At 43.1% G+C, this 23,963-nt stretch overlaps 1 protein-coding gene across 6 annotated transcripts in view; it reads left to right on the top strand.

Moving 5' to 3' along the window:
* Positions 1-22,866, top strand: part of MYH9 (myosin heavy chain 9) — a 90,113-nt gene extending 67,247 nt beyond the window's left edge. For all 6 annotated transcript variants that reach the window (XM_068943316.1, XM_068943308.1, XM_068943297.1 and 3 more), the window contains 28 exons: positions 92-265; positions 850-964; positions 3,431-3,624; positions 3,958-4,079; positions 4,467-4,536; positions 5,512-5,672; positions 6,411-6,519; positions 7,514-7,645; positions 8,300-8,506; positions 9,010-9,147; positions 9,623-9,746; positions 10,566-10,737; positions 11,311-11,523; positions 11,984-12,128; positions 12,675-12,881; positions 12,978-13,082; positions 14,337-14,489; positions 14,897-15,145; positions 15,622-15,834; positions 16,533-16,745; positions 17,088-17,249; positions 17,956-18,084; positions 18,425-18,513; positions 18,716-18,839; positions 19,932-20,140; positions 20,550-20,658; positions 20,966-21,138; positions 21,325-22,866. In XM_068943316.1, coding sequence (XP_068799417.1) covers positions 92-265; positions 850-964; positions 3,431-3,624; positions 3,958-4,079; positions 4,467-4,536; positions 5,512-5,672; positions 6,411-6,519; positions 7,514-7,645; positions 8,300-8,506; positions 9,010-9,147; positions 9,623-9,746; positions 10,566-10,737; positions 11,311-11,523; positions 11,984-12,128; positions 12,675-12,881; positions 12,978-13,082; positions 14,337-14,489; positions 14,897-15,145; positions 15,622-15,834; positions 16,533-16,745; positions 17,088-17,249; positions 17,956-18,084; positions 18,425-18,513; positions 18,716-18,839; positions 19,932-20,140; positions 20,550-20,658; positions 20,966-21,138; positions 21,325-21,442 — 4,329 coding nt within the window. In that variant the 3' untranslated portion in view covers positions 21,443-22,866. The remainder of the gene's footprint in view (positions 1-91; positions 266-849; positions 965-3,430; positions 3,625-3,957; positions 4,080-4,466; positions 4,537-5,511; positions 5,673-6,410; positions 6,520-7,513; positions 7,646-8,299; positions 8,507-9,009; positions 9,148-9,622; positions 9,747-10,565; positions 10,738-11,310; positions 11,524-11,983; positions 12,129-12,674; positions 12,882-12,977; positions 13,083-14,336; positions 14,490-14,896; positions 15,146-15,621; positions 15,835-16,532; positions 16,746-17,087; positions 17,250-17,955; positions 18,085-18,424; positions 18,514-18,715; positions 18,840-19,931; positions 20,141-20,549; positions 20,659-20,965; positions 21,139-21,324) is intronic.
* The last annotated feature ends 1,097 nt before the right edge of the window (positions 22,867-23,963 follow it).

A 23,963-nucleotide genomic window follows, 5' to 3' on the forward strand; every position in this document is an offset into this window, starting at 1 on the left:
GTTTGTTTATTTTTTTTCTAGTCATCTAAAGCTGTCAATCATCAGTGTAGTCATGGTTTTTAATGCTGTTTTGATGTTTCCCTACTTTAAGGCTGGGCCCCCTGGGATACTGGCCCTGCTGGATGAAGAGTGCTGGTTCCCAAAAGCGACAGACAAAAGCTTTGTGGAAAAGGTTGTACAAGAACAAGGCACTCATCCCAAGTTCCAGAAGCCAAAACAGCTGAAAGACAAAGCTGATTTCTGTATCATACATTATGCTGGCAAGGTAAAGAATTAGTAGCTAAAATGTGAACATTCAGAACTTCTGCTACGTTTTCTGATGCATAACTATTGTTTCTTAAAAATGTCCAATTTCCAATATGACTACCTCTGGGAGACCGTGGGAAACCAGTGGGAGACTTTACAGAGTTTTTCCACCACTGTGAACCTCTGCATGGCCTAGGGAACTTGATAATAAATATAGTTGAAGACATGTCAGCTTGAGACCAATTTAAATTTGTTCTCTGTGACTTGGTGAAAATTGGAGATGCTTTTCAGAAATCTTGCATCAAGGCCTCATCACCAAAGCGATGGTGCAGTGGTTTTTTTGTCACACTCTGGATGGTGCATACTGATATTGCATGTCCATTTGTTTTATTGACGGAACAGACTGTGCAACTGTTTGTTAGGATTTTGAATTTGTAGGTAGGCTTGCTTAGATGTCTTGAAAAGGCAAATCTGAGAATGATTTGTTAATCTGTTGTTGCTTATGCAAACCTCAGTGCTTCATTTTTAGACTTTGCAGGGTCTTGTTACCTCCTGTGCTGCAGAAAATCCTCCCTAGTTTCTTGACACATTTATTTTTTCTAGGTGGATTATAAAGCAGATGAGTGGCTGATGAAGAACATGGATCCGCTGAATGACAACATTGCTACTCTTCTCCACCAGTCATCGGATAAGTTTGTGTCTGAGCTGTGGAAAGATGGTACGTAATTAATCCTTTTTCTTCTTCCTGTTTTACCTGGAAGAGTTTACTTGATCATCAAAAATCTGGAAAAAGTGCTACTTTATTCCTTGTAGACTAAACCACCAAGATGATTTTTTGTCTGGAACTTTCTTTGCTTAGGCCATGGTATTGTATTAAAAGTTCACTATAAGTGAAGAGAAGGCTTCCCAAGTATCAACTTATGTTTAGCCTGCTACTTATGTAGCAGTTATTTCTCCAGATCAAGAGTGCCAGGCTAAAAATATGAATGCACCATTACGTCCCAGCCACTGGTGTAGCTGCAACACTCAAACACAAGATCTGAGGTTGAACCTAGGCTTTTAGTCCTGTGACTAGTGAGTTCTTGCTGCAGTGTCATTTGGTATTTTACTCTTTCTTCTCTGGGTTTATCTGCTTTTGAGTCTTACTGTTGCTGTCACTTTCTGTCTTGGGTTTTCTTTGACGTCTCTGTCTGTTGCAGAGATGCAGAACGTTCAGAGAGCCTATTTCTATCAACACTTTCCTATTCTTCATCTAGAACCAGGTGACTGAGAAACCCAGCTGTCGTGTCATGTGTGTAATGCATCCTAGAACCATGCAAGACATGCTTCCGTTAACTTCTCTCTGTCCCTTTGCCATACCTGCTTGTCTGTCTTGTTCATTTCCTTTGCTTTGTGCTAGTAGTTCCTGGTGAACTTAAAAACAAAAGCCAAACTATCACCTTGCGAATGGATACATGAAAAATATGGATACGTTCAGGTGCTAATAACGATGCTCTTGCAAGACTTGCATAGGAACAGCTAAAAGCAAATACCTGTCAACCATTTGAACATAGAGCAAGCAAGGCTGTATTTCACTGCCAGCTTTGGAAGGAAGATTTCTGAGACTACATTTAAACTGAAGTTGAGTAGAATATTGATTCTAGTGACAAGATTTGACTTTAGCTGCTGATCATTCAAAAGAAAGTTAATCTGGTAAAGTAACTTGTATTGCATGAAAAACGGCTATCGGCAGCTTGTGCCTAACAAGGCCTTTGTTACGTGAGGCTGACAATATCCTTTCAGACTGGACCACAACTGATCAGTTCTCATGTATTGTTCTTAGCTGAATCTTCTGTTGCAAGCAACTGTCTTTTTTGCTATCTTGATGTAGACCGCAGGCCTCAAGATTTTAAGAGGATTGTTCCAGCTAGAACCTGGGATACTCTTCTGTGGATTTCCCTGTGATATCATCTAGTAACATAACCTTCTTTTCTTTCTGATAAGGCAGCCTTGACCGTATTCTAACAGCCGCTCTGGAAGCGTGCACTTGTAAAGTAATTTTAGGTATAAATGAGAGTATCTGTCTCTTCTTGTTTCTTCTTTTGTAGGGTTTTCTCTTGACAGATTTTTTTCTCTTTTTTAATCAGAAGTCAGTTATGTATTTTCTGAAGTGAAGATAGGGAGACTGAAAGTGGGCATTAGCCAACTGCTAAAGATGAAAGAGAATGAGTAGCTTGAAAACCTTAAGAAAAATGTGTTCAGGATTGTGGGAATTTATAGGGATATGGCTTTTTTTGGTTGGGTGGCTGAGTTTTTGTCTCAATGTGGTAGAGCAATGGGGGGTGGGGGGGGGGGGGAAGAATAGTTTCTTCTTCTTGCCCCTGCTACTTGCAGATCTAGCTGGCTTTTATGGCGTGGACGGGGGAAGGGGTGGAAATGTATATGTGGAGTCCACCCATCAAGATGATAGCTTCATCAGTGCTTGGATGTCACCATGTCATAGTGGAGAAAACTGTTGGGGAAGGGAGTCCTGACTTTCTCCCGGTGGTGGTGTTAATGTAACTGTCTAGTCTTGAAGTCATAGAATACTTGTACTCCAAAAATAACTCCAACAGTGGTATCTTGAGGTTTGGTGTCTGCCATGATTTCATACCACGTTTGCTCAGTTTACAAGTAGATATGGCTTTTCTGATCACCAGTCATGGCAGTTCTTCCTGTATGTAACACAAGAGTCAAGCTGGGCTTTTTCTCCAACTGAGGCCCTATTTGGATTAGAGTTAACTAATAGTTGACTCTGCTGGACTAGCAGCTAGAGCTCTTGGTTTGGTGTTTCTTCGTTGTAACCTAAGCAAGTAGAAGCATCTGAAACTTATTGTGCCACTTCTAGATTGCTCTTCCGGAGCTGCCCTCCAGAGTGTCAGTAGAGTATGTTTGGGAGTAAGTTTGACTCCATCGCTCAAACTTCCTTTAGCGAGCTGTTGCTTTTTTTTTTTTTCTCTTTTTTTTTTTTTTTTTTTTCCTCTTTCCTTCCTGCTCCTATCCCTGCACAAATACTGTACAGGAGTTGACATCTGTGTAGAGATGAAGCAAAAAGGATCCTGCAGCTCTTCTCATTTATCCTGTTCTGCCCAGATGTTCTTTGTATGTTCCATTGCTTTCTTTGGTTGCGGCAGAGTTTTAATGCTCTTTTTTGTGCTCTTTCTAGTTGACCGTATTGTTGGGCTGGATCAGGTGGCTGGCATGTCAGATACAGCGTTGCCAGGGGCCTTTAAAACCAGGAAGGGTATGTTCCGAACAGTGGGACAACTTTACAAGGAACAGCTGGCTAAACTGATGGCTACCTTAAGAAACACCAATCCCAACTTTGTCCGTTGCATCATCCCTAACCATGAGAAAAAGGTAAAGGCAGTTATAACATTACAGCATATGCAGTCTTAGATGGGCTTCCTGGAGGATATGACTGGGTTTCTATCCCTTGTCAGATTTTGCAAGGGATCTTATAGAGGTCCTCTTTCCTCAGTATCTGTTTTTACGGTCATCCTAAATAACTTTATACCTGCTGGAATTTTGGAGGCTGATCACTGCAGTAGTTCTTAAGGTGGCATAAGAGCCTTCACTTCCTTCTCACTGAAAAGAATGGAACCTTGCCACTTTAAAGAAAGGCGGGGCTTTGGGGTAAACCTCTCTTGTAAAAGCTTCATGCTACTTATAAAATCTGATTCTCTTCACTAGGCTGGCAAACTAGACCCCCACTTGGTCCTTGATCAGCTTCGCTGTAATGGAGTGCTGGAGGGAATCCGTATCTGTCGTCAAGGTTTCCCCAACAGAGTCGTCTTCCAGGAATTCAGACAAAGGTATAGCCTAGAAAAGAATCTGAAGTGGTCTTTAACCTGGCAAAATTAACACATAAGTGCAGTAACCAAAATATTTTATTGAAACCTAATTGCCGCTGTTTTGAAAGGCGGTGACGTAGCACTTTGGTCTCTTGCTACTCCCTGGCACAAAGCCTCCAAGAGCATCTGTGACTTCTTCTCTAGTAAACATGTAGTTAAGGTGAGGGGTAGAGGACGTGATCTAAGACTGCAGTCTCATACTCTGTTGTCTAGAGATGCAAAGTGTTTTTTTTTTTTTCTTCCAACAATACCAGAAGCTGTCAAACTCAATGCCATAGGAATTCATTGCTGAACTTTTCTGTTTCCAGAGATACCTATCTAACTAGTCTAATGCTTTGTTCTTTTCAGATATGAAATCTTAACTCCAAATGCAATTCCCAAAGGATTTATGGATGGAAAGCAGGCTTGTGTGCTGATGGTAAGACATCCCATAAACTCTACTTGAATAGAATCAATTCTATGGATGTGCTGGGGAAGTTGTGCATATCATGGGCATGTTAAATATACCTCATACTCACAGACTGAAATTCCAAAGTCAAATGTTTTGTCTGGGAGAAGGAGGATGCAGAAAGGTGTATCTTGGCTTCAGAGTTGTAGGCCATTGACTAGTATGAGGTTCAATAATCCTAGGCAAAAAGGGTCTTTCAGTTTCCACAGATACATACGCTTTGAAATGCCAGCAGTACTAATAGAATCAAAATGTTTAGAGGCATTAACGTTGTCTTTGGTTCGTGCTTGAAACATGGGCTTCAAGACAAGCTCTTTGGAATGGCCTGCTGACGACAAACACTTTCAGTGATGACTCCTGTTAATTTCTGCAGAAATGCTTGCTCAAAAGGGAAGACTTTTGCTCCATAGTCTTATGACTAGTGGAAACCTAATTAAAATTGTCTGCAAGGGATTCCCTTTTATCCTGTGTCAAAGGCATATACCTTCTTCCTCTTAACTAGTGTAAGTATTGGCAGCAAATCCTTTAAAGGAAGGAAAAACTGGCTGGGGTGCTTTTTCCGGCAAAGATTAGGCCTAGGAAAACTTAGATGGGAAGGATCAACTCAACAGATGCCTTTTCCTTTAGGAGAGGAAAAGGTCGGTTGAGACCAGATGTATGTTCCTCACGGTACCCCGGTAGTTCTGGGTACTTGATGTGATGCTATATTAAACAATACCTTCTGTCATATTTTCTGTCCTTTGCTGCTTCCATCTCACGCTGTGCTAGCCTGAACTCTGGCTCCCCTAATTGGGATAGGGCTCTTTCGGGAGCTAACAGTTCTGGCTGGCTTGAGCAGCTATTGTAGGGAAGGGGTATTTTACAGCCATGAGAGACAGATATGTTTTGTGGTGCTTCGCATGAAGCAACATTTGTATGAGATATATTCTCTTTCTCTCATTTTAGATCAAAGCATTGGAGCTGGATTCCAACCTTTACCGAATTGGACAGAGTAAAGTGTTTTTCAGAGCTGGAGTCCTTGCTCATCTTGAAGAAGAGAGAGATCTGAAGATCACAGACGTCATTATTGGCTTCCAAGCATGCTGCAGAGGCTACCTGGCCAGAAAGTAAGGACCATATTGTATAACGTACACGCGCATACTCCTTCCCCTTCAGGTATAAGTTTCTCTTCAGAAAAGATAACTAGAAATGATTTTTAGTTTTTATTCTTTCCAGAAAGGCCATGATTCATTCTTTGTATGTAACAGCTGACACTTGTTTTAGGGTTTTCTGATCTCTGCATTGCTTGGCTTTGTGCACCTGCAGAAAAACTGTACTGCTGTCCCATGCACTATTAGAGCAGCAAAGTCTGTTCCTCTCTGTAGTACAAAGTTCCTACAATCAGGGTTTTTGATGGAAGAGTTGCAAACCGCAAATGTGAAAATGAAAAAGTCTTAGCACAAGGCTGATTGGGAGGTGTAGGATTTCTCTTAAACTACTAGGTAGGACTGCAAATGGTACATTCTACAGACAGAAGTAGTATCTGTCAGATTGACTGGCAGGAAAACATACCTCTCTTTCAGATCTTTTTGTGTGAAGTGATAAATAGTGAGACTTTCTGGATAATAAGACATTAAGGAGGACCATTATTTAATAAAGAAATTGAATAAAGGAAGAGATAACCAGTCTTACCTGAGTAATAAAAGACTTAAAAGGCTAGAGGACGTTCACTGGAAATTTTACTCTGATTTTTAGGAGGGTACCTTCTGAAACTAAAATTCAGAGGTATCTAGGAAAGGGCTTGATGGAGAGAGTTGTGTGCAACTATGGCTTCCTTTGTTGTCTTACCTCCACTTCCTTTGCAGAGCCTTTGCCAAGCGCCAGCAGCAATTGACAGCCATGAAAGTGCTTCAGAGGAACTGTGCTGCCTACTTGAAACTGAGGAACTGGCAATGGTGGAGGTTGTTCACCAAGGTATTGTTTTCCCTTTGCAATTTTGGCATAGAGACTATAGCTGCAATTTCAGCTGCTTATGCTGAAACAGAGCCAAGAACGCTTCCTTCGGAATTAGGCTGGCTTGCAATTACGTATTGTTTCATTTAGGTGGAGAATATCATAAGCAGAAACAATACTTTATAGCTATGCTGTATGCATGTATAATCCAAATGCAAGGCTGTTAATGCAATTAATGCTGTGGAAAAGCGTCTTTTAGTACTTAAAGCCTAGAAAAAGATAGTTTGCTTTGGTGAGATAGCATTTTGAGGAGCCACTTACTACATGGCTAGTCAATTTGGTAAGACAGAGATTGTTTACATGGGGAGAGGTTTATCTTTTCTTCTGGCACTGTAAGAGCAAAAGGAAAGCGCTAAGGTCTGATCTTACTATTAGACTTGTACATGTTTTACCTTTATAAAGTCAGTGAAAACATCCAAATGTGGTCTCTTAAATTTATGCGATGTCTTGCTTTTTAGTTTTTAGCAGTGAGACTTTTCATCTAAATCAGAATAGAGAACAGAGTTTAAACTATTCTTTTTTTTCTAAAAACAAAACCAGAAAACCCCTTTTTTTTTAAACTTTATGGGAGCAGAGAGAGGGCTGGTGTTTGGTTTTTGTTTACCTTGACCTACCTGTGAACTACTCCAATGTACAGCAACTTTTTTACTCTCTTACTGTTACTATTTAGTCTCCGTTCCTTGAGGGTCCCGGAAGGTACCCATCCATTTCCTGAGGCATCCCAACCAGGAGGAAAGGATGGGCGGGCAGACGGTGTTACTGGCAGAGTAGACTATATAGAGTCCTCCCATGATTCTGCTAGTGTTCACAGCGAAACTCATGGCAATTGGTCAGTTATTCAGATGTGACGCTTATCAAGTGTTGTTTTAGCAGATTCTCATCAAGTAGAAGCGTGTTTCTCCGTGTTGTTTTCCCTTCTCTTACGCTTGTCCTATTCCATTGGTTTCTTTTGCAGGTGAAACCTCTTTTGCAAGTAAGCAGGCAAGAAGAGGAGATGATGGCCAAGGAAGAAGAACTAATGAAGGTCAAAGAGAAGCAGCTGGCTGCAGAAAACAGACTGAGTGAAATGGAGACCTTCCAGGCCCAGGTGAGTTGGCAGATCTCATGCATAAAACTCCCTTTCTCTACCTAGTCAACTACTCGAAGGCTCTTCCTTTCTATTAGTGGTCTGATAGACATATTACAGGAGTCCTGCTTGTTGACGCGTGTAACTTAGCTGCTGCGTTGTTCACTTTCCCCTGCCCTTCTCTCCAGCTCGGTTCTGCTAGCAGGTCATTTGTGCAGTGAGCACCTCTGCTATATCCGTTATGTGAAGAAAAGTCTGCTTTGGCTGAGTGTTAGAGAGCTGCTGAATTCAATCTGATCATTAATGGCATCCTTTTGGCTTGAAACACAGAAGGTGTGGGGAAGGTTGTTTTTCTGTAGGGCTGATATCTGTGTTACTTTTATGAGGGAAAATTAGATAATCTCCTTATTTCAAATGGGATGGGATGATCTTTAGAAATTTGCTAAGGCAATGTAATATTGTGTGGTTGTAAGCCATGATTTGTAAGGGGGAACAGACACTTAAAAATATATTTTGACATTTAGCTTTTGATTAGCAGCAGGAGGCTGCTGCTATGGTTAAGATTGTAACTGCAGAACACAGGAGCAAGCTAACTGCAGTTAACTACAGATCACTAAGTGCTTTGGTGAATTGGAGCTTATCTTATGACAATTTCTGGGTTTGTGTCTGGTGTAGCTAATGGCAGAGAAGATGCAGCTGCAGGAGCAGTTGCAAGCAGAAACTGAACTGTGTGCTGAGGCTGAGGAGATAAGAGCCCGCCTTACAGCCAAAAAACAAGAACTAGAGGAGATCTGTCATGATCTTGAGGCTAGGGTGGAGGAAGAAGAAGAACGGTGTCAGCATCTGCAGACCGAAAAGAAGAAAATGCAGCAGAACATTCAGGTAATGCTTTAGGAATGTCATCTCCTGTCAGTAAAGAGGATATAAGGGTTAGAGGGCAGTCCCTTTGTCTCAGTTGGGAGGGGAATGGGAGAGAATGAAAAAGCAGTGTAGAAAATCTCCCTGTGGAAATAGCAATAGAACGCAGTAATATTGATGGTGAGCCTGAGGCGTTCAGGTGATCCTCTGGGATGGGCTGTTCCATTCTCAGAGATGAAGATTATGGTTGCTTGTCAAATAATTGGACAAGTCCTTGCTTAAACCAGGTGTTGTGGGGATGGTAGCAATCTTTGCAAAATAGTATTGTTTATGCTTCTAGGAAACTTTTTTGTAAGAACTCAGTGCAGTGCATTGTCGTGGCACAAGAAGTCACTTCTGTAAAGTGATAATATTCCTTGGAAGAAAGGGTCAAGATGCACTCCAAGTCCTAATATTGGTACTGTGCTATCATACTGCTCAGTGAGCAGCACTGACAAATGCCATGCTTTTATGTGGATGTTTTGAAGGAACTAGAGGAGCAGCTTGAAGAAGAGGAAAGTGCAAGGCAGAAGTTGCAGCTAGAAAAAGTTACCACAGAGGCCAAACTGAAGAAATTGGAAGAAGATGTGATAGTTCTGGAAGATCACAATCTCAAATTGGCCAAGGTAAGACTTTTGCAGCTTCCTGTCCCTGCTAAAGATGCTCAGAATGCTTTCCTGGAGCCACCCACCAAAGGCTGCATATTATGGGAAACTTATAAATTAATTCAATTCTGGTCATGAGCATCTCTGACCTGAATTTAGTTGTGAAATTAACTGCCAGCCTGTATCCTTTGCAAATCAGTATTGTATGATGTTTATACAGCCTTGACTAAATAACAATCCTCGAGCAAGCCTTTTTTTGTTACATTGTTATGCCAAACAGGATCCAGTTACTTCATAAACAGACTTTCCTTTCAGCTTGAAAGGGCTATCAAATACAAATCTTTAAGTAACCAGTTATTTGAATGCTGACTGGACTTTTGAAAAGATTTCTTTCCTTCCAAGTTTCCTTGTAGCAGGAGCAGGCACTCATAATGTTTAACTCCTAACCTCCTATAATCCTAGCAACTGCTTTGATACTGGCTTCTCAATTCTTCAGGAAAAGAAACTCTTGGAAGACAGAATGTCTGAATTTACAACCAACCTAACAGAGGAAGAGGAGAAATCTAAGAGTTTAGCCAAACTCAAGAACAAGCATGAAGCCATGATCACAGACCTGGAAGGTAAAAAAAACAAAAACAAAAACCCATCTTGCGAGGGACTCACTTGCCTAGTGTTAGATGGCTTCCTCTTAATATTTGTTGAATATCAACTTTATTTCTAGAGCTTTAGACTCGCTCTTGATTCTAAGGGGTTAAAAACTAGTGCTGTAGTGTGTATGCTATTGATTGGTTTGATAGAGCTGTTCAGTGGCTGGCTGAAGGTTATGTGCCTTGTCAGCTGAGCGCTTGGTCTAAATAAAAATCCTGTCCAAAGCAGCAGGCCAATGGAGAGGGGAAGGTGGTTCTCTTTCTTCTCCTGCTGTGGAAGTATCTTTACTTTCCTACTTCCAGTGGCGTCGATCTGTCAGGGTTAGTGCAGCTCCCGATTTTCTATTTGCGCCAAGTTCTTCAGAGTTCAAGCAAGAGGCATTTCATTTCAAGACTGGCCTGATTAACAGAGCAGGAGCGAACCTTTTCCCTTTCAGCAAAGGGAGAGAGGATCTTGTGTTCAGTATCACTTAATGAGTGCTTATGCCTCTGTGGTTTGGATTAGGCAGGAATGGCGTTGTGCTGGTTGTTTATTCCGTTACAATGAAGGGATGTTTGGCTGACAGGTGAGGGAGATGGGCATTGCCCAGATCTGGTTTGAGACAAAACATAGGGGCAGCTGCATGTATAGATCTTGACAGAATAATGCACTCAAGCTACTATGTGAACACTTGTATTGCTCAGAAAGCTACTATTGCTTAGATGACTTTGTTGCAGGGGAAGCAAAGCTTTGTGCAATGTTCTTTGAGTATGCTTCATCCACGCTAACTGCTGTGTCCTCATCTCCTTCAGAACGTCTGCGACGTGAAGAGAAGCAAAGGCAAGAATTGGAAAAGACTCGTAGAAAGCTTGAAGGAGACTCCAGTGATCTGCATGACCAGATTGCTGAGCTGCAGGCTCAGATTGCAGAACTGAAAATGCAGCTGGCCAAGAAGGAAGAGGAGCTACAGGCAGCCTTAGCTAGGTGAGAATCTGACCTCTAGCACTGCCAGATCAGGAAGTATTTTTTCTTGTCTTGTGTCGCTTGCTTTGGATTAGGGACCAAATGGAATCTGTGGCCATTGTATTTCGGTCTGCTGACTGAACGATCCGTGTACTCAGCATCAGAATTCCTTGGCTGCTGCATGCTGCTGCATCCTCTATACAGCACTAGACTATGAGTGTTAATTGCACTGCATACGTTTCACTGGAACAGCAAGATTTCAGAGGTTAACAAGTAATGGCAACGTATTGTCTCTTTCTGCTTTAGTTTCTGTATCTATCTATTTGGATAAGTGTCCAATTTCCAGTGTTAAATGGTGCTTTCTGTTGTCAGTCTCTCTCTATCACCTACTTTAAGGTAAGTAATCTTACCCTCTCAAGTACTGGGAGAGAGGACTTAGAATTTGTGGATGATCTATGGATCGAAGTTTGAACGTAGTCTTGCAGAGCTGACCACTACCAGCTTTTTTTTCTTGACCGTTCTTGGCAGGAGAGGTGGTTTTAATTTACATATGGTTTAAATCTGGCTCTGACCAGAAGTCTGTGCTGAACACAGGGTAGAAGAGGAGGCAGCTCAGAAGAACATGGCCCTGAAAAAGATCCGGGAGCTCGAATCCCAGATCACTGAGCTGCAAGAGGATCTGGAGTCAGAGAGAGCATTCAGGAACAAAGCCGAAAAACAGAAGCGGGATCTGGGAGAGGAGCTGGAGGCATTGAAAACGGAGCTAGAAGACACGCTAGACTCTACAGCTGCTCAGCAGGAGCTCAGGTAACTCGAACACCTAGGTGCATCTGGTCTTGTTTGCTTGTTTTTGTTTTTTAAATCAATGTTGCTGCATCCAGTCTCTTATCAAGCAAGTCTTTATCAGAACAGGCTGGTTAGCAGCTTCAGTGATTACACAGGAAGTGGTATGCAAGCTGTAGTCAAGGCTACATTCCCCCACCTGACACATGAAAGTTAATTTGCTCCCTAACCACACTGGGGATGATGCCTCTGAAACGTTCCTGCTTTCAAACTATTTAATTCTTTGACCGAAAGTAATAGCGTGACCTTGTGCTTGCAAACTTCAGAAGGGTGTGAAGCTAAGTTCTAATGTTGAAAAGTGTCTTTATAGATTGTAGTGCTAACCATACCTCAGCGTTTTTCTGCATCAGAGATACCGCTAGTGGATATGCGTATCTGTGTGATTCTGTCCTTGATGTCTAAATAGAAGCTGTGAATTTTATAGGTCAAAGCGAGAACAAGAAGTAACAGTTTTGAAGAAGACCCTTGAGGATGAGGCAAAGACTCATGAGGCTCAAATCCAAGAGATGAGGCAGAAACATTCACAAGCCATTGAAGAGCTGGCAGAGCAGCTGGAACAAACCAAACGGGTATGTTGGAGCAGGAAACACATTGCCAAATCAGGCAATCTCTCTGGAACGGCAGCTGCTCCAGGGCAATGGCCAGGGCTTAAAGCTGTGGAAGAATACGAAGCGCTCGCTACATTAGGCTTCTGATGCATGTGTTCTTCCCTTGGTAGATCATCTTGCACTGTGAATCATATTTGCCGTTGCTTTTAATATTTGCGTTCATTCTTTTTTCCATCAGGCATCTTATATTACATAGCCATGATGCTGTCTTTTTCTTTCCGCTGCTAGCGCTTGTTGACCTGTGTAACCTTTAGTTTGGAAATCTGATGGTGCAAGACTATCTCCAGAATTATTGTCTTCCCTGATTGTTAAATTGTCTTCTGCTTGTTGGTGACTGGCTGTTCAAATCAGTTTTTCTGAATAAACTGGGATTTAGCTGTGAAGCAGGCACCATTAGCTTGTGTACTGGAATAAAAACGTGTACTTAGTAGAAGTATGCTGCCGTATCTAAAACCTGGTTGGTTGAGGTGTGTTGTTTTTTTTTTTTTTTCCCCTCCTCTCATCCAGGTGAAAGCAAATCTTGAAAAAGCAAAACAAGCTCTGGAAAGTGAGAGGGCAGAGCTGTCCAATGAGGTGAAGGTGCTTCTGCAGGGCAAAGGGGATGCTGAGCACAAGCGGAAAAAAGTAGATGCTCAGCTCCAGGAACTGCAGGTGAAATTTACAGAAGGTGAAAGAGTGAAGACAGAACTGGCTGAGAGGGTCAACAAACTCCAGGTGAGTGGCATGTGTCTTCCTTAGCTTCTGTTTCAGCCTGAGGCTGGAGAGGAGAGAAGGCTGTTAATAACTGACATGCTCTGATCTCTTCTTCAGGTTGAATTGGACAATGTCACAGGCCTTCTGAACCAGTCTGACAGCAAAACAATCAAATTAGCAAAGGACTTCTCTGCTCTGGAATCGCAACTTCAGGATGCACAGGTGAGAGCTTTGGAAGCTGAGGCATCCTTGTGTGTTGCATGCAATGTCCATTACAAACACAAAGTGAGAAAGCACTGTGAACACTGTTAAATACTTGTTCTAAAGCACTTCAAAGGATTGAGTCCAGCTATTTTGCTAAGGTGCTATACTGTGTGGTGTTGAGTGCAAGTTATTTGTCTTCCTGCTGCTTCTGCAGCATGCAGATCACGTGTAATCTTCCCTGTCTTTAGATTTAGAAGTCCTCCTCCATTGCTCTTCTGCTTGAGAGCTATTTAATGCTGGAAGTGAACTGCAATGCTAGGTTCTTATTTGAGATCAGCATGGTCAATGTACGACAAGGTTTTTTGTGATTTTGAATAAATCTCTAAAGTTAAATAGAAGCTTTTATCTGGACAACAGGTAATGAGAACGTGGTAGATTCAAGTAATCAGATTTCCTCCCCTGCCTCCCCCCACCCAGGAAAAAACGTGCTTAGTCTTATACGTCAGGATAAAAAAGCCATTTACTGTTGCTAGAGTTGAGTCTTGTGACAAAGCACTGAGTACCAAGCTTAACACTGGGAAAGGAGGAGAGGGTGCCGAACCTCATATACAAAGTAACCTTGAACTGCCATTGATGTTCTGCCTACTCGGTCTGTTTTTCAAAAAGCAGACTCAGATAGTGCACAATACAAAAATTATGTGTTGGTTTGAAGATTGGACTTATCTATCTCTGTAGATCATTCGGTGCAAGTCCTGGTAGCATAAGTTAGTAAATGTTGTTGCTGCCCTAAGCTGGTGAATGACCAGTGTCTTCAAATTCTGCTAAGAGCAATAGTTGTTCTTAACTGTGCTAAATCGCTTCAGCCTGTTGTCTGTTTCTTTGATACTTGAATATGAGAAAGTCACATGGCAGAGTACAATCACACTACCATTGGGAAAGGTTTTAATGCTTTGTGTGCTCCTCAGAGAGGACTCCAGAAAGAACTGTGGGGTGGCTGCACAGGCAAGCAGGAGATAATACTTGTGTAGCGAAGAAGCAAGCTGTAATCGTTAGAGTGTAACAGAGAATAGGACCCTTCTGGATATTCTGTTTGTGTATTGACTTGCTGGAAGACAGTTATTTAAATTCTGTCTTCAACTGACTTATCTGTGAAATAAGTTGCGTACTTAGACTTGACTTCAAAAGTTCTCATCCTGGAGGGAGTGGGTGAGGATTTTTAGTCTTTAATGTGACGGAGAGATGTTGAGTTCCACCAGGGTACTTGTTTTATAGGAGCTGCTGCAGGAGGAGACTCGCCAAAAACTGAGCCTCAGCACTAAGCTGAAGCAGATGGAGGATGAGAAGAACAGTTTCAAAGAGCAGCTGGAAGAAGAGGAAGAGGCAAAGAGAAACCTGGAGAAACAGATCTCTATTCTTCAGCAACAGGTACAGAATCTGCATCCCCCAAATCAAACCCATCTGAGAGGAGAGGAAGTGTAAGTGCAAGTCTGGCTTGAAGGAAGTAAAAACGAAACGCAGAACTGACTTCTAGAAACAGAACCTTTGCTGAGAAAGGCTGATCCTGCTGACCTGGGTGAGAGAGAAAATGATTTAAGGCCCTAGTAATCATAGCACATACTGTTTTTAAATTTCTGTCCAAGAACTCCTGTGGGAATTCATAGATATAGCACTATTCCCAAATAATGGTATTGTATTTATCCTGTTGTTTCTACGTCTAACTGAAGTAATGACTTCAGAAATGAGCAGACTTACTTCCTCAACTCCTCTGGTGTCAGTAAGCCATGCTGAGTGTTATGTGTGGCTTGGCTTCACCTGTGCCGTCTGTCCTTCAGGCGATAGATGCAAAGAAGAAAATGGATGATGGTCTGGGCTGCCTTGAGTTAGCAGAGGAAGCCAGGAAGAAGTTGCAGAAGGACTTGGAGAGCTTGACCCAGCGTTATGAGGAGAAGACAGCTGCGTATGACAAGCTGGAAAAAACAAAGACTCGCCTGCAGCAAGAGCTGGATGACATCACTGTGGACCTGGATCATCAGCGGCAGACGGTTTCAAATCTGGAGAAGAAGCAGAAGAAGTTTGATCAGGTATGGCTTAGTCACAGGGAGCTCAGTAGCTGCATCTTTCTTGGCAGGTTTGCCTATAAGAAAATTTAAACATTGCTTCGTAGAGAATTCACATTTCTTTCTGAATGGAGGCACTGCATATAAGGCAGAGAAATAAATTGCCGTTGAGGTAAACTCATTGTGTTCCATGCCTACGAAGTTTCGTGCTATTCCTTTTCCCAAAGGGCTGACATTTATATCAACAAGCTCAAGTTCAAAGTGTTGCTTACAGGTCAGAGCTGGAAATGATAGCTTGGAGGCCTAGGGAGCCAGAGATTTCTTCATCTGGGGTCTCAGTACTGATGTTAAAGTTTGGGTGGCATACTTCATTCTTTTGAAGCTGCATTTTCTTATTTCCTTCTACCCAAGGCAGAATGCTACTGAGAAGGCACTAACAAAAGAGATGCGTGTTTAGCTTGTTAGTAATTCCTCAGAATGCTGATGCTGTACTCTTGTAGCTGTTGGCAGAGGAGAAGAACATCTCTGCCAAGTACGCAGAAGAACGGGACCGTGCTGAGGCAGAAGCCCGTGAGAAGGAGACTAAGGCCCTTTCCCTGGCCAGAGCCCTGGAAGAAGCCATAGAGGAGAAGGCTGAGCTGGAACGGGTCAATAAGCAGTTCCGCACAGAGATGGAAGACCTGATGAGTTCAAAGGATGATGTTGGGAAAAGTGTAAGTATGAAGTTAAAAACATCTGGGCAGGAAATGGCACACAGGTGATACTATTAGCAAAATACTGCAAAAAGCCTGTACTAGTGTGAACACACAGAGGAATGCAGTAGGGAAAACTGAAAACATTGAGTTTAGGAACGTTGTGACATTTATATTGCAGCAGTAGGCAGGAAAGATGGGTTGAAATAACCCAAATGAGGTAATGGCAGAAAAAAACTTACCTAGTGTAGTTGCGGGAAAGGGGAGGATATGATGTGAGCCTTATGTGTAAAATAACAGGGAGTAGCTAGACAATGGGAAGCAGTAACCCAAGCATTTCAAGACGCAAGAGATTGTGATGAGGAGGAGAGAAAAGAAAAAATGCGAAGGATAAAAATTTTTTCATGACTTCTGTTAGAACCAGAGGTATCCAGCTCTGATAAGACTCTTATAGGTCAGGGTTGGGCTAACAAATGCTTCTTTTCCCCTTACCATACGTGTATGACCAGAACTAAAAGGTAAACGGGATTCATATTGACGGCTTGCAAGTATGTAAGTAGTTGGCTTTGAGGGGTATCACTACACTAATACACGGACCAGGCGCAGTATCCTTGAATCCTATCTTACATGAGTGGCTGTTCTCGGACTTTTTTGCTCTTAGGATAGGTGAAATTGCCTGTATTCTTTGAGGAAACCTAATGTGTAGTGATGTGCTATAGGTCCATGAGCTGGAGAAGGCTAAGCGAGCCCTGGAGCAGCAGGTAGAGGAGATGAAGACGCAGCTGGAAGAGCTGGAGGATGAACTGCAGGCCACAGAGGATGCCAAATTGCGGCTAGAAGTGAACCAACAGGCCATGAAGGCACAGTTTGACCGGGACCTCCAGGGGCGTGATGAACAGAATGAAGAGAAGAAGAAACAGCTGATTAGACAAGTAAGAGCTGCTTCATAAATCCTGGAAGTTTTGTGCGCACAAAGGCACTTGTGTCCAAAGACAGTTAGATGGACAGGGCCAATCCACGTATCTTTGTTAACAGTAACTCTCCAGGTAGTGTTGTAAGGTTCTGCAAGACATGTTCCCTTGTATGCGTGATTCTCTGAGTAGCCTTTTTCTATCGAAAGAACCCACGTGGCTTTTTCAGGAAGGAATGTTAGCCCCATCCACCCCACCAAGAGGAGTGAAAACGAATCGTGTGCTTGCACTTAGGAGGATGTGAAAAGTGACTGATGGAAAATCAAGGAGCTGATGCACTGATACCTTTATTTCTCCATACAGGTGCGGGAGATGGAAGTGGAATTGGAAGATGAAAGGAAGCAGCGTTCCATTGCTGTGGCTGCCAGGAAAAAGCTAGAGATGGACCTGAAGGATTTGGAAAGCCACATAGACACTGCTAACAAGAATCGTGAAGAAGCCATCAAGCAGCTCCGCAAATTGCAGGTGAGGAGCTGTAACTGCTTTAGTTGCCTGTGTAAAGCACTTACCCAGGGAAATAATGAGATGCAAGATTTCATCTCATGGGAGCCGAGCATCAGTGTCACAAGAGCAGCAGAGCCTTGTGGCAATTTAACCAGAAAGATTTATTGGCGTTTCAGATATCGTTCTAACTCTTCCTCTGCCTGTTTGATTCCCTGGGAGACAAGCTGTAGGAAAGTCCACTCTAGTCCTTGCCTCATGTCAGTGTTTTTGGAAAGGATTATGGAGCTGCAAGGCTAGAGGAACTTGAAAAGATCACTTAAGCCTTCTCATGCCCCGAGACAGTTCTGCTATATCTTTGTAATTCCTACAGGCATTTATCTGATCTGTTCTTAGGGAAGACTCCAAATCCTCCCTAGGCAATCCATTCCAGTGCTTCACTAGAAAGCTTTTTTCTGTAGTCTCTGAGGCTTTTTTTTTTTTTTTTGGCTTTCCTGCAATTTAAGCAGCCCTATTTGCTGCCATTACTGCTTTTCCTGTTACTTTTGAAATGGAAAAAGGATTATTCTCTTTTCTTATTACAGCAACCTGCAAAAAGATTAGCCAAAAAAGATTAGCTAAAGATTAACAAAGTCCCTGTTTCCATTTTTCCTCCACATTTCCTGTAAGGTGGACAGCTCTGTTCATGTGGATGCTCTGAAATTGATCCTTTTTTATTCTCCCTTTTCAGGCACAAATGAAGGATTACATGCGGGAACTGGAAGACACACGTACTTCCAGAGAAGAGATCCTGGCACAGGCCAAAGAGAATGAGAAGAAGCTGAAGAGCATGGAGGCAGAGATGATCCAACTGCAGGAGGTAACGGAGTATGCGTGCAGGTCAAGGGTTTGTTCATTTTCTTTGGCCAAGAACTAAGTGTAGCAGTCTAAGCTTGAGTGGTTATTTCCCTTTTTTATTTTTTGCTTTGCTCGAATACAAGGTCCGCTTCCAACAGCAGAATTTGGCCCTTTCTTGACTGCTGTGCTAGGATTGATGTAAAACAAAGGAAGCTATGGGGTAGGGGGAAAACATGCTATGTCTTATAGTTAAGTCTGAATCTAGCTAGAGACCATTCCACCCATTACAGTAACTGCCTTTCATATTCTGCACTAATTGTTACCTTCCCATTGCATCACTGACCGTCTCATTTTCATTCCAGGAACTTGCAGCTGCTGAGCGTGCCAAGCGCCAGGCCCAGCAAGAAAGAGATGAATTGGCTGATGAGATTGCCAACAACAGTGGTAAAGGGTGAGTAATGTTCCCCTGCTCAAGGGTGGAGGAGCTGGTCTGAGAAAATACTTTGTAGGCTGTTATTTTTATATATACTGCAGTATGCGCTGTACCCTCTGATCTTTTGAAAGACTGAGCTCGCTTTGTAAAATTATAAATGGCAAGTTTTCACCGTGGCACTAGTGCCACCAACACTACTTTTCACGCTTGTGTCCTCTAGAGCCCTGGCCATGGAGGAGAAGAGACGCCTAGAGGCCCGGATAGCTCAGCTGGAGGAGGAGTTAGAGGAGGAGCAGGGCAATACAGAGATGATCAATGACCGGCTCAAGAAGGCAAATCTTCAGGTACTTGTTCAGGCTGGGTCTGCTGGTAGGGGCTCTCTTAATTTGTGTAAACTGCCAAACTGCGGTCTGATCTGTGTACAGTATAGGCTCTCAACAGTGTATTGCACAGACATGAGCAAGATGAAGCACCTGAACACTGCAATAGAGAAAACAGGGAGGGCAGCCAGTGCCCATAACTCACTGATTTTTGATCCTAGAGTATTAAATCATTTGAATGAGACAAGATAGTCACCCAGGAAGTCTCTCAGGTTTATCAAAAATTCCTGGTCTTTTTTTTCCCGCATTAAGGGGTTACGCAAAATATGATCTATAGCATGCTTTTCCAACTTGGCAAGCTGAGCGGTGCCACAATGTATGTGGAAAGTGACTTTCCGTCAGTTTTATGTTTCTTTAAACAAACCAAATTCCATATGGAATTTGTTAGGCTGCTATAGAAACCATGATCTTAATCTGACTGTTCTTTGGCATATTTTATCTGTCTGACTTTGAGAGTCAAGCACGTTGTTTTTTTAGTTCTCAAAAGCCAAGGCGCCAGGCTGGTGGCTTTCCAAATGGCTTGTTGACTCCAGTAGGCCAAAGCATAGTCCTCTGCGTGATGACCTGTCAGCCGCAGCCCTGGCTTAGAAGTAGATTGAGTCTTGCTCTTTCAACTTTGAAAGTCAGTATTTTTAGGCTGTTCCTGTGTAGTGGGAGTAGACAGACAGCAAATACGTGATAAATTGGTAAAGCATATGTATTGAATCCACTGGTTTCAGTATGGATGCAATCCACTAAGACTGATAATTACTGCATTAAGTGCCAAAGCATGGCTTCCCCCAGAGGGGGTTGTATGTGGTTGGGAAATCCAGCCGTAAGAGGAGCTTGATAAACCTGTTGTTCAAGGAATTACTTTGAAAAGCTGCCTAAACTGAGAAGTTTGTGAGAGATGGTCTAAGTCTCTCTACAGAGAGGTGCTTTCTGTATCTGAGTATTCCAGACGTTCAGCTCACCTTGAGGGTGTTTTTTTCTTTTGCACGGCAGCAGGTACCTGAGAAATATATCATCCTTTCAGGCTGGAACCCTCAGTATGCTGAGTACTTCTTTTCTCCCCAGATTGATCAGATGAATGCTGACCTGAATGCTGAGCGCAGCAACGCACAGAAGAATGAGAACGCTCGCCAGCAGATGGAGCGCCAGAACAAGGAGCTCAAGCTTAAGCTGCAGGAGATGGAGAGTGCAGTGAAGTCCAAGTACAAGGCTACCATCACAGCCTTGGAGGCAAAGATAGTGCAGCTGGAAGAGCAGTTGGACATGGAGACAAAGTACGTCCCAGCAGAAACTATTGTTTCTCTACCCGCTCTGGGATGTTAAGTCCTGAACAGATTCTGATTTATATGAGTGAGGGCTTTATCCTAGGTACTGGGGAGTATAGAGAAATAAGATCTTCACAAACCTTCCTTGCTTTCATTGTACAGACTTTTAGTCTCTTCCAAGCTTCACCACTCCAAAAGCTGCAGCTGTGATGCAGTGTTGCTGTCCCTCAGTAGCTTCAGGAAGGGTCATACTCTGTGCCACTTTGGTGCCTTTTTGGTCATTTCTGGAAAATCCTCTTTCCTCCAAGTTATTATGACTAGTGGTATCTTCTTTGTTTCTAACGTACCTGTTTCAGGTCTTGTTGGAGACAACAGGAGATAATCTCTTGTCTTAGCCATCACTGTATTTCTGTTGTAGGGAGCGCCAGGCTGCCAGCAAGCAGGTGCGCCGTGCCGAGAAGAAGCTGAAAGATATATTGCTGCAGGTGGATGATGAGAGGCGTAATGCTGAGCAATACAAAGATCAGGTGTGTACAGTTTCCTACCAGATTGGTGAGTCTTCTGGTGGGAGGATTTCCCTTCTGTGACCAAAGTATCATTTGCATTTAGAAGGCTCTAGCATTAACCTTCCTATGGATTTGTCTCCTTTTTACCGCACTGTGATAATTACAAGATGATACAGATGAAAATGTGATGTTTTTAAGGAAAAGCTTGGAGCTACCCTCAGAAAGGGAAGGGGGAGGGGGTTATTTAGAAACGGTGCTTCTTGCCGCTATAACTGCAGTGGTGCTGTAACTCTGGGAGATGCTGACCTCCTTTCCCTTACACGCTCAGGCGGACAAGGCAAACATGCGCTTGAAGCAGCTGAAACGCCAGCTTGAGGAAGCTGAAGAAGAGGCCCAGCGAGCCAATGCATCCCGTAGGAAGCTCCAGCGTGAACTGGAGGATGCCACTGAAACAGCTGATGCAATGAATAGAGAGGTCAGCTCCCTCAAGAGCAAGCTCAGGTGAGGCTGAGTGTTTTGTGTGATACCTTGGCAGCCAGTCCAGCATAGTCTTGCTGTCACTGCCCAGATGGCATTTGCTCACGGCAAGCAGTGTGACCAGGCACTTCCTTACCTTTCTCCAAAGCCTGCCCTGTCTGGTGGTCAGTGAAATCTTGTGTTACTCACATGCTGTCCTTCCTTCCCTAGGCGTGGGGACCTGCCGTTTGTTGTGCCACGTCGGATTGGCAGGAAGGGTGCAGGAGAGTGCTCTGATGAGGAAGTGGATGGCAAGGCAGATGCTGGTGATGCCAAAGCTACTGAATAAGTCCTCTGATTTGACCCAGGTTACACATGATGGAGTGACCCATCCACCCTCCCCTCTTCCATTGGACTTTCTGCAAACCCTCTCCTCCTAAATTGGCTGGGAATCTGCAGAGCAAATCCAGCTCTGTGCATCTAGAGCCATTGGGCGTCTGTGTTCCTAGTTTCCCCCTCTTTCCAGTTTCCTAATGCTCTTTGTATTTAATGCCAAAGAGTCGGAGCTCTGAAATCTGACCAGCAGAATTTGGCGACTACGAAGGCCTGTAGAACTGTCCATGCCATATCTGCTGGTGAATCCTTACACAGTTTGGAGGGAGCGGGGTTAGGGAAAGATTATTTTTGCTGTAAATCTCCTTTTTGTCTTCAGATCCTAGCCGCAGGGAAGCACCTTCCTGTATTCTTTCCCCTCCCTCTTTGTTTGCTTTTGGCAATCATGTTCAGTGACCTCAGACTTCTGCCTCTTTTAATCTGCTCTCCCACATAGCTGGGAGCAGTTTCAGGAATAACGGTGTGCTTTGGCCATGGCAATTCACCCTTTCTTTTTTCACATATTTCCAGGGAGAGGTGAGGAGGGAGGCTTCTCTCAGGATCAGCCACCTGGAGGACTTGCCAAAGTTCTTTTTCCCCCCCCCTTCTCTTCTTCTTTCTCCCCCCCCCCCCTCATTTTTATTGTCTGGACAGATCTCTAAAGTGCAATGATGTCCTGTTAGTGTCTCTGCCTCTGAGCGGTTTTGTCTAAGGTAGTGTGGACCAGTAGTTAGTGACAGGCAGGGGAAGCAGAAGAATGTCCTTGTGCTTGTCCGAGAATCTCTGGGGGACCAAATATATTTAATGGTAATAGACAGAATCTAGGGCAATTTTATAGAGTAATGGGCAGAGGGTGGGGATAAGAGGAGGGAAAAAAATCCCTCTTTTATTGACATGTCCAAGCCTCTTGCACCTGCTCTGTAACCAGGGGTTGGGATTAGTTATTCTGCACCATTGACTAAGAGTATATTAAAAACTGTTTAATCTGCACAGATATACGTAAGGCCTTTGTATCTCTCGTAATAAGTAATTAAGAAAAAAATAAAGGTCTTTATCACTGCCTTTCTATTGGGACCATGGTTATATAGAGATAGTCTTTACTTTTCTACACCATACACTGGTTGCTGGATTTACCTTTATTCTTAACCATATTGTATATGCTGCATTTAGACCTACTTATGAGCGAAGTAAAAATAATTAAATATGAAGCACCATACTGTATGCCTGAAGCGCTCTAAATGCAGGAGCCTCATGTCCCAATTGCTGTCACAAAAAATTAAAAAAAATTTTATATAATAAAAGTGCCTTAGCATGTGCCTCAGCTGTGTGTCACCACTACAGTCAGTAATGGTTTACTGGTGCTCCACTGATGTTACCAATAAAGATTATCCATGTGCTGCAGTCTGTGTGCTTGCGTCACTGTTCCCTCCTCCTGTAGGTACAGTGAAGAGCATGTGTGCAGCTTCTAAAAGAAGCAGTTGTGGTGTCAGAACATCCGCCCATCCTGTCAACTGAGCTGCAGCCCCCTCAAATGCTGAGTGACTCTCCATAGTTGAAATCGAATGTTACAGTGCCCACAGCTGGGGCAGCTGGCAGCAACCACCACCAGGAACTTCAGAGGAAGATAATGCACCTCTTTTGTATGCAGTTAACTTGAAATATAAGGCTGTAAATTTGAGCTGAGCTAGCTCTGTTCTTGGTCTGAAGACAATATTTCTGAGTCTGAAACCTTTTATGACAACTGTGCAAACAAATTCTCTTCTTCACTTTGCCTTCCTGTTATTCCATGGATGAGAAATAAAAGTTGGTAGAGGAAATGATAGATGTCTAGAGGTCGATTTTAATCAATGGACTAGCAAAAGTTTCTTTCACTCATCCTCCACTTTCTCCTTTTGTAATCTGTTTCTGTAACGTTTTCCCTAGAAATAAGGAACTCGTGACTTATGTTCTTTCATAAATTGTCCTAGGTGCTCAAGTAGCATAGCAAACGAGAGCACAGTATCAATTCCTGCTCCTCTTACCTCTTTCAAGAGCTTGCATCTGCTGGAGCAAGTCCCTGAACCCTCTGCCCTTGCAGTGTCACATCTGCAGCTCACTAGTGGCCCTGAAATCAAATTCTCTATTATTTACGGAAGTGATGTTGCAGACTTATGTCTGTTCTTATACTACAGACGATGCTTTGATAATTGTAACCACTTCTCTTTCATCCAACGTTGACTGAGACTTAAACCTAGATGAGAAAATCTGAGTTAGCAACTGCGCTTGGGGCTGGATCGCTCTCCTGAGCTGCGGTGAGTGGAAGTGACTCGAAGCAAGTGCTGACGCTCACCAGGAACAGGTATGGTGCAGCCAGCAAGTGCTGCTGTGAAAGAGAGTGCTGGAAAACATGGCGCAATGAGGATGCAGCTTCAGTAAGCTGATTCTCAGGGGACCGTGAGAGTCTAGTGCTACAAAAGGGTGGGGGAGGGGAGAAGTCTTCTCACAGAGAAGTCTTCTCA

The sequence above is a fragment of the Struthio camelus genome, chromosome 1 (genome assembly GCF_040807025.1).
Source record: "Struthio camelus isolate bStrCam1 chromosome 1, bStrCam1.hap1, whole genome shotgun sequence".
Taxonomy (NCBI): Eukaryota; Metazoa; Chordata; class Aves; order Struthioniformes; family Struthionidae; genus Struthio; species Struthio camelus.